Raw genomic sequence first — 14,236 nt, forward strand, 5'->3', positions numbered from 1 at the left:
GGTCACTCCTCGTGATAGTTGTGTGGGGGGGGCGAGGTCTGGGTCGGGAGGGGGGGTCACTCCTCGTGATAGTTGTGTGGGGGGGGGCGAGGTCTGGGTCGGGAGGGGGGTCACTCCTCGTGATAGTTGTGTGGGGGGGGCGAGGTCTGGGTCGGGAGTTGTGGGGGGGGCGAGGTCTGGGTCGGCAGGGGAAGGGGGGGGCCACAGAGAGCAGCGGTGTAGCGGGCAGTGATCACGGGGCCTCAGTACGTCATCATGCCTCACCCACGACACTCACTACGGCTCTTACTGCTCACGCTCGTCCTTCACAATGTATGGTCAGGCCAGACCAGGTGAGTCTTCATCTTGTTGTAGTGTGTCACGTGGTCAGGCCAGACCAGGTGAGGCTTCATCTTGTTGTAGTGTGTCACGTGGTCAGGCCAGACCAGGTGAGTCTTCATCTTGTTGTAGTGTGTCACGTGGTCAGGCCAGACCAGGTGAGTCTTCATCTTGTTGTAGTGTGTCACGTGGTCAGGCCAGACCAGGTGAGTCTTCATCTTGTTGTAGTGTGTCACATGGTCAGGCCAGACCAGGTGAGTCTTCATCTTGTTGTAGTGTGTCACATGGTCAGGCCAGACCAGGTGAGTCTTCATCTTGTTGTAGTGTGTCACGTGGTCAGGCCAGACCAGGTGAGTCTTCATCTTGCTGTAGTGTGTCACGTGGTCAGGCCAGACCAGGTGAGTCTTCAATCTTGTTGTAGTGTGTCACGTGGTCAGGCCAGACCAGGTGAGTCTTCATCTTGTTGTAGTGTGTCACGTGGTCAGGCCAGACCAGGTGAGTCTTCCTCTTGTTGTAGTGTGTCACGTGGTCAGGCCAGACCAGGTGAGTCTTCATCTTGTTGTAGTGTGTCACGTGGTCAGGCCAGACCAGGTGAGTCTTCATCTTGTTGTAGTGTGTCACGTGGTCAGGCCAGACCAGGTGAGTCTTCATCTTGTTGTAGTGTGTCACGTGGTCAGGCCAGACCAGGTGAGTCTTCATCTTGTTGTAGTGTGTCACGTGGTCAGGCCAGACCAGGTGAGTCTTCATCTTGTTGTAGTGTGTCACGTGGTCAGGCCAGACCAGGTGAGTCTTCATCTTGTTGTAGTGTGTCACGTGGTCAGGCCAGACCAGGTGAGTCTTCATCTTGTTGTAGTGTGTCACGTGGTCAGGCCAGACCAGGTGAGTCTTCATCTTGTTGTAGTGTGTCACGTGGTCAGGCCAGACCAGGTGAGTCTTTACCTTGTTGTAGTTTGTCACGTGGTCAGGCCAGACCAGGTGAGTCTTCATCTTGTTGTAGTGTGTCACGTGGTCAGGCCAGACCAGGTGAGTCTTCATCTTGTTGTAGTGTGTCACGTGGTCAGGCCAGACCAGGTGAGTCTTCATCTTGTTGTAGTGTGTCACGTGGTCAGGCCAGACCAGGTGAGTCTTCATCTTGTTGTAGTGTGTCACGTGGTCAGGCCAGACCAGGTGAGTCTTCATCTTGTTGTAGTGTGTCACGTGGTCAGGCCAGACCAGGTGAGTCTTCATCTTGTTGTAGTGTGTCACGTGGTCAGGCCAGACCAGGTGAGTCTTACCTTGTTGTAGTGTGTCACGTGGTCAGGCCAGACCAGGTGAGTCTTCATCTTGTTGTAGTGTGTCACGTGGTCAGGCCAGACCAGGTGAGTCTTCATCTTGTTGTAGTGTGTCACGTGGTCAGGCCAGACCAGGTGAGTCTTCATCTTGTTGTAGTGTGTCACGTGGTCAGGCCAGACCAGGTGAGTCTTCATCTTGTTGTAGTGTGTCACGTGGTCAGGCCAGACCAGGTGAGTCTTCATCTTGTTGTAGTGTGTCACGTGGTCAGGCCAGACCAGGTGAGTCTTCATCTTGTTGTAGTGTGTCACGTGGTCAGGCCAGACCAGGTGAGTCTTCATCTTGTTGTAGTGTGTCACGTGGTCAGGCCAGACCAGGTGAGTCTTCATCTTGTTGTAGTGTGTCACGTGGTCAGGCCAGACCAGGTGAGTCTTCATCTTGTTGTAGTGTGTCACGTGGTCAGGCCAGACCAGGTGAGTCTTCATCTTGTTGTAGTGTGTCACGTGGTCAGGCCAGACCAGGTGAGTCTTCATCTTGTTGTAGTGTGTCACGTGGTCAGGCCAGACCAGGTGAGTCTTCATCTTGTTGTAGTGTGTCACGTGGTCAGGCCAGACCAGGTGAGTCTTCATCTTGTTGTAGTGTGTCACGTGGTCAGGCCAGACCAGGTGAGTCTTCATCTTGTTGTAGTGTGTCACGTGGTCAGGCCAGACCAGGTGAGTCTTCATCTTGTTGTAGTGTGTCACGTGGTCAGGCCAGACCAGGTGAGTCTTTACCTTGTTGTAGTGTGTCACGTGGTCAGGCCAGACCAGGTGAGTCTTCATCTTGTTGTAGTGTGTCACGTGGTCAGGCCAGACCAGGTGAGTCTTCATCTTGTTGTAGTGTGTCACGTGGTCAGGCCAGACCAGGTGAGTCTTCATCTTGTTGTAGTGTGTCACGTGGTCAGGCCAGACCAGGTGAGTCTTCATCTTGTTGTAGTGTGTCACATGGTCAGGCCAGACCAGGTGAGTCTTTACCTTGTTGTAGTGTGTCACGTGGTCAGGCCAGACCAGGTGAGTCTTCATCTTGTTGTAGTGTGTCACGTGGTCAGGCCAGACCAGGTGAGTCTTCATCTTGTTGTAGTGTGTCACGTGGTCAGGCCAGACCAGGTGAGTCTTCATCTTGTTGTAGTGTGTCACGTGGTCAGGCCAGACCAGGTGAGTCTTCATCTTGTTGTAGTGTGTCACGTGGTCAGGCCAGACCAGGTGAGTCTTCATCTTGTTGTAGTGTGTCACCTGGTCAGGCCAGACCAGGTGAGTCCTTACCTCGTCTTCCAGTAATGTCATATGTAATCGTGTTAGGTTAGGTTAGGTTAGGTTAGGTTAGGTTAGGTTAGGCTCATAATACCACGAGTAACACTACAACGTTTAATGGTTATATCAGAAGGCAGAGGCTCATTACTCATTCAATGATTGGGCCATTAGTTACACAAGATGCTGACCGGATTCAAGGAACCGAAAGTAAAGTCTTTAGACTCTCTTTTTTATTGTATCTGTTTACAATGAACTATGCAACCCATAACTGGTACTTAGCCTATTGTTAAGATTGGAAAACATTTTGAAATGTATTGAAGTAAATATGAAGATATTTTATGGGTTCTCAATGGAATAACAATCACATTGATGACCGGCCCTTATTAGCTTAACTATTGAAAAGGCGAGCAATGACATGGTGAAGTTGTTGACAAGTGTTGTGTTCAATAATGAGATGGTGAAGTTGTTGACAAGTGTTGTGTTCAATAATGAGATGGTCAAGTTGTTGACAAGTGTTGTGTTCAATAATGAGATGGTCAAGTTGTTGACAAGTGTTGTGTTCAATAATGAGATGGTCAAGTTGTTGACAAGTGTTGTGTTCAATAATGAGATGGTCAAGTTGTTGACAAGTGTTGTGTTCAATAATGAGATGGTCAAGTTGTTGACAAGTGTTGTGTTCAACTTGCCTCTGGGACAGATCTAGAGGAACGTTGCCAAGTTCAGTAATATTAAATAATGGTGATAAATGACTGGCCGGACATCATCATGTACATATCTGTGTTTGTAGTTGGTAACTTTATTATGGAGGGCATGACTCGTGGTCACATGGAGGGCATGACTCGTGGTCACATGGAGGGCATGGCTCGTGGTCACATGGAGGGCATGGCTCGTGGTCACATGGAGGGCATGACTCGTGGTCACATGGAGGGCATGGCTCGTGGTCACATGGAGGGCATGGCTCGTGGTCACATGGAGGGCATAACTCGTGGTCACATGGAGGGCATGACTCGTGGTCACATGGAGGGCATGACTCGTGGTCACATGGAGGGCATGACTCGTGGTCACATGGAGGGCATGACTCGTGGTCACATGGAGGGCATGACTCGTGGTCACATGGAGGGCATAACTCGTGGTCACATGGAGGGCATGACTCGTGGTCACATGGAGGGCATGACTCGTGGTCACATGGAGGGCATGACTCGTGGTCACATGGAGGGCATGACTCGTGGTCACATGGAGGGCATAACTCGTGGTCACATGGAGGGCATGACTCGTGGTCACATGGAGGGCATGACTCGTGGTCACATGGAGGGCATGACTCGTGGTCACATGGAGGGCATGACTCGTGGTCACATGGAGGGCATGACTCGTGGTCACATTCTACACCATTTACAGCCATTACTTGATACACGAGTCTCAGCTTGGTACTACACACATGTTGAAGCTGGTGATAATATCAACTCTGTTTTACATATATACATCAACTCTACAAGTAAATTGTAGGATCACCATTTCCTAATCTTGTTTCAATATGTACAAAAGATTTGCTCGCCTAATAGCACAATTCCATCCAGGGTACAACTGGGGGGATAAAGTCTACGGCGGTATCTTTATTAAAGCTCATTTATCAAAGTTCATTTATCAAAGCTCATTTATCAAAGATCATTTATCAAAGATCATTTATCAAAGCTCCTTTATTAAAGCTTATTTATCAAAGCTTATTCATTAAAGTTCATTTATCAAAGATGATTTAGATCTCGCAGTAAATATATACTGTATTCGTTAAGAAGGTCGACATAATTTGGGTTCAAACTGAACATAAACCTGGTACATAATGATGGCAGGAGGAGCGGGCCAGGTCTACCACAAGAAACCAAAATATTTTACGAAAGGAATACATTTGCCTTGAAGCAAAGTGTATTGTAGTGGGAGATTCTAACATACCGATATCTAGATGAGGAGAATCTCTTTCCAGGACCTCCAGGTAAATGTGGAAAAAGACTGGAGTGTAATAACCTCTGGTGACCTGAACTCAGGTAAGCAGTGCAAACAAGCAGTGAAAAACCCGAACAAAATTCTCATATTCAATGGCAAGTATTTCGTATTTGATTACATGAGGTTGCCTTTATCCTTCATTGGTTCGTCCCCATCTTCAATACTATGTTCATTTCTGGTCACTCACCTAAAATAAGACATAGATACAAGGGAGAGGGTGCTGCGTCCAGCTATTTGTTAGAGCAAATTAAACGACTTTAATCAATTCGTTTTAGAAATAAGATGGCCAGGAAGTACTCTAATACATAATTTCAAAATTATTGAAGACTTTCATAATCTTAATTTATCAGGTTACTTCATTCGTCTGATTTCACTCACTGTAATGAATATAAACTTACGGACAAACATTTTACCTGGAATGAGGCGAAGCATCTTTCCTCAAGAGGAATGTTAACACATGGAACGATATGCCAGTTAGAGTGACCGAAGGCAGAACTACAGTTACCTTTAAGAATCATTTCGACAAATATTTTGGTTCAGGTCTACGACTTATATTATTTGTGCCTCCTTAAATCACATTGACGATTTGCTGGTCATTAGTTGAAGTATCTGCATACCTTCTCATTTTTACCACACTAATCTGAGTTCTGATATCTTCCACTATCACATAAATACTTGAAACAACCCAGTTGATGTTTGATGTTTGATGTTTGATGTTTGAATTCCTTTGTATTGATAGAGTGGCCCCCAGCAGAGACACCAGGGGCACACGAAAGACTTTATGATCATTTAGCAGAAATTCATAAAGAACAAGACTTGATCATATGACAGATTTTAACATTTTACTATTTAAGTAGCACGAGACATGGGCTTGACTCGATAGTGTCCTCAAACAATCTGTGAGAAACTCCCTCGTAATGAGGACATATTACATCAAGTGTTACCTAGAAATGAAGATCTCGTTCAAGATGTTGATGAGGGAGAAATGTTTGTTGCATATGATCACCAATTTTCAGCATAGCCTGTAATGCCGGTCAACACGAAAGACTCGAAAATTGTCAGATTTTAGACTTGGAATTTTAGCTCTTGACTGAGGCAAACCTGGGATGATATTGTAAGTGAAAACGATATGAAAGTAGATTGGAAAATATTCAGTAACACTTTCAAAACAGTAGGAAGAACATATACGTCGCTGCGTTATAGATGGCTCTTGTTTGAAAACAAGGCCAGTGTGGTGGAGCGATGACATAAAGAAGAGCGTGTCATCTAAGAACAAAGTAGCACATAAAAAACTTACAGACATCTAACAATGAGAAAGTAAATGAAACAAATTTGTGTAGATAACCTAAGAAACTTATACGTTAAAGCAACCATCCGTATGAAGCGATTATTACTGAAAATGGTCAAAGAAAACCTAAAGGAGCTTTAGGTACGTTAGAAGTGAGAGATTCATTATGTGGTCAGTGAGGCCGTCAATCACAGAAGATCGTGACTTAATTAAAGATAACGAAGCCATGGTTTTATTTATTTATCTTTTGGTCATTTACATTTGCAAGTGAAGAGACAACTCACGTCCCGGAGTGACGGCTTCACTGCGAAGACGGTAAGAAGTTTTACAACATTCTCAAATAACAAAATAAAGATATCATCAGCGCTACTTACAATCATATAGTACATCAGCTAAGTATCAAACTTAGAATTATGTAGTCCATCAGCTGAGTAATCAAACTTACAATCATATAATCCATCACCTGAGTCTTCAAACTTACAGTCATATAGTCCATCAGCTGAGTCATCAAACCTACAATAATATACTCCAACTGCAGAGTCATCAAACTTGCAATCATATAGTCCAACAGATGAGTCATCAAACTTGCGATCATATAGTCCATCAGCTGAGTCATCAAACTTACGATAATATAGTCCATCACCTGAGTCATCAAACTTGCAATAATATACTCCAACTGCAGAGTCATCAAACTTGCAATCATATAGTCCAACAGATGAGTCATCAAACTTGCGATCATATAGTCCAACAGATGAGTCATCAAACTTGCGATCATATAGTCCATCAGCTGAGTCATCAAACTTACAATAATATAGTCCATCAGCTAGTCATCAAACTTACAATAATATACTCCAACTGCAGAGTCATCAAACTTGCAATCATATAGTCCAACAGATGAGTCATCAAACTTGCAGTTATACAGTCCATCAGCTGAGTCATCAAACTTACAATAATATAGTCCATCAGCTGAGTCATCAAACTTGCAATCATATAGTCCGTTAGATGAGTCATGACACTTACAATCTTATAGTCCACCAGATGCGCCATAAAACTTACAGTCATATAGTCCATCAGGTGAGTCATCAAACTTGCAGTTATAGAGTCCAACAGATGAGTCATCAAAATTGCAATGATATAATCCATCAGCTGAGTCATCAAACTTCCAATTATATAGTCCAACAGCTGAGTCATCAAACTTGCAGTCATATAGTCCATCAGCTGAGTCATCAAACTTGCAATCATATACTCCATCAGATGAGTCATCAAACTTGCAATCATATAGCCCATCACATGAATCATCGAACTAACAGTCATATAGTCCATCTGTTGAGTCATCAGACTTCCAATCATATAGTCCATCAGCTCAGTGATTACACTTAAGTTCATATAGTCCAACAAATGAGTCATCAAACCTTCAATTATATAGTTCATCAGATAAGTCATCAATTTTACAATCAAATAGTCCATCAGCTGAGTCATCAAACTTAAAATCACATAGTGCATCAAATGAGTCATTAAACCCACAAATATATAGTCCAACAGATGAGTCATCAAACTTGCAATCACACAGTCTAACAAAGGAGTCATCAAATTTACAATCATATAGTCCATTGTATGAGTCATCAAACCTGCAATCATAAGGTCCATCATATGAGTCAACAAACTTACAATCAATCAGTCCATCAGCTGAGTCATCAAACTTGCAATCATATAGTCCATCATATGAGTCGTCAAACTTACAGACATATATACCAACAGCTGAATCATCAAACTTACAATCATACTCTCCATCATATGAGTCATCAAACTTACAATCCTGTAGTCCATCAGCTGAGTCATCAAATAGTCCAACAGATGAGTCAACAAAGATGCAGTCATATAGTCCAACAGATTAGTCATCAAACTTACAGTCATATAGGCCATCAGCGGAGTCATCAAACTTACAATCATATAGTCCCTTACCTGAGTCATCAAACTTACGGTCATATAGTCCAACAGATGAGTCATCAAACTTACAAGCATATAATCCATCAGCTGAGTCACCAACTTACAATCATATAGTCCAACAATTATATAGTCCAACAGATGAGTCATCAAATTTGCAATCATATAGTCCATCGGTTGAGTCATCAAATTTCCAATCATGATAGTCCATGAGATGAGTCTCCAAACTTGCAGTCATATACTCCATTAGCAGAGTCACAAAAACTTACAATCATATAAATCAACAGATGAGTCAACAAAGATGCAATCATACAGTCCAACAGATGAGTCATCAAAATTAGTCATATAGTCAATCAGCGGAGTAAGCAAACTTACATTCATATAGTCCGTTACCTAAATCAGCAAACTTACTATCATATAGTCCAACAGATGAGTCATCAGACTTACAATCATATAGTCCATCAGCTGAGTTATCAAACTTACAATCATATAGTCCAATAGCTGAGTCATCAAACTTACAATCATATAGTCCAACAGATGAGTCATCAAATTTGCTATCAGACAGTCCATCGGCTGAGTCATCAAATTTCCAGTCATAACAGTCCATGAGATGAGTCTTCAAACTTGCAATCATATAGTCCATTAGCGGAGTCACAAAAACTTACAATATACACTCCAACAGATGAGTCATCAGACTTACAATCATATGGCCCATCAAATGAGCCATCAAATTCATAATCATATAGTCCATCAGGTGAGTCATCAAACTTGCAATCATATAGTCCAACAGATGAGTCATCAAACTTGCGATGACATAATCCATCAGCTGAGTCATCAAACTTGCAATCATATAGTCATACAGCTGAGTCATCAGACTTACAATCATGTAGTCCAACAGATGAGTCATCAAACTTACAATCATATAGTTCATCAGCTGAGTCATCAAACTTGCAACAATACAGTCCAACAGATGACTCATCAAACTTACAATCATATAGTCCATCAGCTGAGTCATCAAACGTACAATCATATAGTCCAACAGATGAGTCAACAAACATGCAATCATATAGTCCAACAGATGAGTCATCAAACTTGCAGCCATATAGTCCAACGCATGAGTTATCAACTTACAGTCATATAAACCGTCAGCTGTGTCATCAAAATTGCAATCATATAGTCCAGTAGATGAGTCATCAAACCTGGAATCATATAGTCCATCACATGAATCTTCGAACTTACAATCATATAGCCCAACTGCTGAGTCATCAAACTCGCAATCATATAATCCATCAGCTCAGTCATCAAACTTGTCATAAGTGAGTCATTAAACTTATGATAGTATAGTCCAACAAATGAATCATCAAACTTGCAATCATATAGTCCAACAGATGAATCATCGAACTTGCAGTCATATAGTTCATTAGCGGAGTCACAATACTTACAGTCATATACTCCAACAGATGAGTCGTCAAACTTGCAATCATATAGTCCATCAGCTGAGTCATCAGAATTACAGTCATATAGCCATACAGATGAGTCATCAAACTTGCAATCATATAGTCCATCAGCTGTGTCATCAAACTTACAATAATATAAACCATCAGCTGAGTCACCAAACTTACAATCATACTGTCGAACAACTGATTCATCAAACTTGAATTCATATAGTCCAACACATGAGTCATAAAACTTGCGATCAAATAGTCCATCAGCTGAGTCATCAAACTTACAATAGTATAGTCCATCAATTGAGTAATCAAACTTGCAATCATATAGTCCATTATATTGAGCCATCACACTTACCATCATATAGTCCATCAGATGAGCAATCAAATTCATAATAATATAGTCCATCAGGTGAGTCATCAAACTTGCAATCATATAGTCCAACAGATGAGTCGTCAAACTTGATATGATATAATCCATCAGCTGTGTCATCAAACTTGCAATCACATAGTCATACAGCTGAGTCATCAAACTCACAATAATACAGTCCAACAGATGACTCATCAAACTTAAAATCATATAGTCCATCAGCTGAGCCATCAATCTTACAATCATATAGTCCAACAGATGAGTCAACAAACATGCAATCATATAGTCCAACAGATGAGTCATCAAACTTGCAATCATATAGTCCAACACATGAGTCATCAAACTTACAATCATATAAACCATCAGCTGTGTCATCAAATTTGCAATCATATAGTCCAGTAGATGAGTCATCACACTTACAGTCATATAGTCCACCAGATGAGCCATCAAACTTACATTCATATAGTCCATCAGCTAAGTCATCAAACTTACAATCATACAGTCCATCAGATGAGTCATCAAACTTACAATCATGGAGTCCATCAGCTGAGTCATCAAAAAAAATCATATATTCCATCAGATGAGTCATCGAACTTACAATCATATAGTCCAACAGATGAGTCATTAAACTTATAATAGTATAGTCCAATAAATGAATCATCAAACATGCAATCGAATGGTCCAACAGGTGAGTCATCGAGCTTACAGTCATATAGTCCATTAGCGGAGTCACAAAAACTTACAATCATATACTCCAACAGATTAGTCGTCAAACTTGCAATCATATAGTCCATCAGCTGAGTCATCAGACTTATAATCATATAGTCCTACATATGCGTATCAAACTTGCAATGATATAATCCATCAGCGGAGTCATCAAACTTGCAATCATATAGTTATACAGCTGAGTCATCAAACTTACAATAATAAGATCCATCAGCTGAGTCACCAAACTTAGAATTATATAGTCCAACAGCTGATTCATCAAACTTACAATAATATAGTCCATCAATTGAGCCATCAAACTTGTAATCATATAGTCCATTATATGAGTCATCACACTTACAATCATATAGTCCATCAGATGAGCAATCAAATTCATAATCATATAGTCCATCAGGTGAGTCATCAAGCTTGCAATCATATAGTCCAACAGATGAGTCATCAAACTTGCAATGATATAATCCATCAACTGAATCACCAAACTTGCAATCATATAGTCATACAGCTGAGTCATCAGACTTACAATCATATAGTTCAACAGATGAGCCATCAAACTTGCAATCATATAGTCCATCAGCTGAGTCCTCAAACTTACAATTATATAGTCCAACAGATGACTCATCAAACTTACAATCACATAGTCCATCAGCTAAGTCATCAAACTTAGTCATATAGTCCAACCAATGAGTCAACAAACATGCAGTCATATAGTCCAACATATAAGTCATCAAACTTGAAATCATATAGTCCAACAATTGAGTTATGAAACTTACAGTCATATAGACCATGAACTGTGTCATCAAAATTGCGATCATATAGTCCACTAGATGAGTCATCACACTTACAGTCATACAGTCCATCAGATGAGCCATCAAACTTACAATCATACAGTCCAGCAGATGAGCCATCAAACTTACAATCATATAGTCCATCAGCTAAGTCACCAAACTTGCAATCATATAGTCCATCACATGAGTCGTCGAACTTACAATCATATAGCCCAACTGCTGAGTCATCAAACTTGCAATCATATGATCCATCAGCTCATATAGTCCAACAGATGAGTCATCAAACTTGTAATCATATACTCCATCAGATGAGTCATCGAACTTACAATAATATATTCCAACAGATGACTCATCAAACTAACAATCATATAGTCCATCAGTTGAGTCATCAAACGTACAATCATGTAGTCCAACAGATGAGTCAACAAACATGCAATCATATAGTCCAACAGATGAGTCATCAAACTTGCAATCATATAGTCCAACACATGAGTCATCAAACTTACGATTATATAAACCATCAGCTGTGTCATCAAAATCGCAGTCATATAGTCCAGTAGATGAGTCATCACACTTACAATCATATAGCCCATCAGATGAGCCATCAAGCTTACATTCATATAGTCCATCAGCTAAGTCATCAAACTTGCAATCATATAGTCCATCAGATAAGTCATTAAACTTACAATCATGGAGTCCATCAGATGAGTCATCGAATTTACAATCATATAGTCCAACAGATAAGTCATTAAACTTACAATGATATAGTCCAACAAATGAATCATCAAACTTGCAGTCATATAGTCGAAGAGATGAGCCATCGAACTTGCAGTCGTATAGTCCATTAGCGGAGTCACAAAAACTTACAATCATATACTCCAACAGATGAGTCGTCACACTTGCAATCATATAGTCCATCAGCTGAGTCATCAGACTTACAATCATATGGTCCTACAGATGAGTCAGCAAACTTGCAATCATATAGTCCATCAGCTGAGTCATCAAACTTACAATAATATAATCCATCAGCTGAGTTACCAAACTTACAGTCATATAGTCCAACAGCTGATTCATTAAACTTCCACTCATATAATCCAACACATGAATCATAAAATTTGCAATCGTTTAGTCCATCAGCTGAGTCATCAAACTTACAACAGTATAGTCCATCAATTGAGTCATCATCAATTGAGTCATCAAACTTGTAACCATATAGTCCATGATATGAATCATGAAACTTATAATGATACAGTCCAACAAATTAGTCATCAAACTTGCGATCATAAAGTCCAATAAATGAGTCATCAAACTTGCAGTCATATAGTCCAACAGATGAGTCAACAAATATGCAATCATATAGTCCATCATATGAGTCATCAAACTTACAATCATATAACCCATCAGCTGAGTCATCAAACATGCAATCACAGAGTCCATCATATGTGTCTTTAATCTTACAATCATATAATCCATCAGCTGAATCATCAAACTTTCAATTATATAGTCCATCAATGAGTCATCAAATTTACAATCATATAGTCCATCAATTGAGTCATTAGACTTACAGTCATATAGTCAAACGGATGATTTAACAAACATGCAGTCATATAGTCCAAAAGATGAGTCATCTAACATCAGCTGAGTCATCAAACATAAAATCATATAGTCCAACATATGAGTCATCAACTGGCAATCATATAGTCCAAAGGATGAGTTATCAAACTTGTGATCATATTGTCCATCAGCTGAGTCATCAAACTTTCAATCATATAGTTCATCAGCTGAGTCATCGAACTAACATCATATAGTCCAACAGATGAGTCATCATACTTACAATCATATAGTCCAACAGATGAGTCATCAAACTTGCAGTCGCATAGTCCAACAGATGAGTCACACAAACCTGCAATAATATACTCCAACAGATGAGACATCAAACGTACAATCACACAGTTCATCAGCTGAGTCATCAAACTTACAATCATATAGTCCAATAGCTGATTCATCAAACTTACAATCATATAGTCCAAGAGATGAGTCATCAAACTTACAATCAAATAGTCCAACAGATGAGTCAACATACAATCCTATTGTCCATCAGCTGAGTCATCAGACTTCCAGTCATACAGTCCAAAAGACCAGCCATCAAACTTGCAATTATATAATCCATAAGCTGAGTCATCAGACGTACAATCATATAGTCCAACAGATTAGTCAACAAACTTGCAATCATATACTCCATCAGCTGAGTCATCAAACTTACAATCATATAATCCATCACTGAGTCATGAAACTTAAAATCATATAGTCCAACAGCTAAGTCATCAAACTTGCAATCATATTGTCCAACAGAGGAGTCATCAAACTTGTAATCATATAGTCCATTAGCTGAGTCATCAAACTTACAATAACATAGTCCAACAACTGATTCATCAAACTTGGAATCATATAGTCCATGAGATGAGTCATCACACTTACAATCATATAGTCTATCAGATGAGCAATCAGATTTATAATCATATAGTCCATCACGCGAGCCATCAAACTTGCACACATACAGTCCATCAGATGAGTCATCAAACTTTCAATGATATAATCCATCAGCTGGGCCATCAGACGTGCAGTCTTATAGTCATACAGCTGAGTCATCAAACTTACAATCATATAGTCCAACAGATGAGTCATCAAACTTACAATCATATAGTCAATCATTTCAGTCATCAAACTTGCAATGATACAGTCCAACAGATGAGTCATCAAACTTGCAATCATGCAGTCCAACAGATGAGTCATCAAACAAGCAATTA

At 40.5% G+C, this 14,236-nt stretch overlaps 1 protein-coding gene across 1 annotated transcript in view; it reads left to right on the plus strand.

The window, feature by feature from the left end:
* Nucleotides 1–228: 228 nt before the first annotated feature.
* The window catches only part of LOC139751734 (uncharacterized), a 208,014-nt gene continuing 194,006 nt past the window's right edge, over nucleotides 229–14,236 (plus strand). Inside the window, exon 1 of the mRNA XM_071667287.1 lies at nucleotides 229–332. Coding sequence (XP_071523388.1) covers nucleotides 256–332 — 77 coding nt within the window. The 5' untranslated portion in view covers nucleotides 229–255. The remainder of the gene's footprint in view (nucleotides 333–14,236) is intronic.

The sequence above is a fragment of the Panulirus ornatus genome, chromosome 12 (assembly GCF_036320965.1).
Source record: "Panulirus ornatus isolate Po-2019 chromosome 12, ASM3632096v1, whole genome shotgun sequence".
Taxonomy (NCBI): domain Eukaryota; kingdom Metazoa; phylum Arthropoda; class Malacostraca; order Decapoda; family Palinuridae; genus Panulirus; species Panulirus ornatus.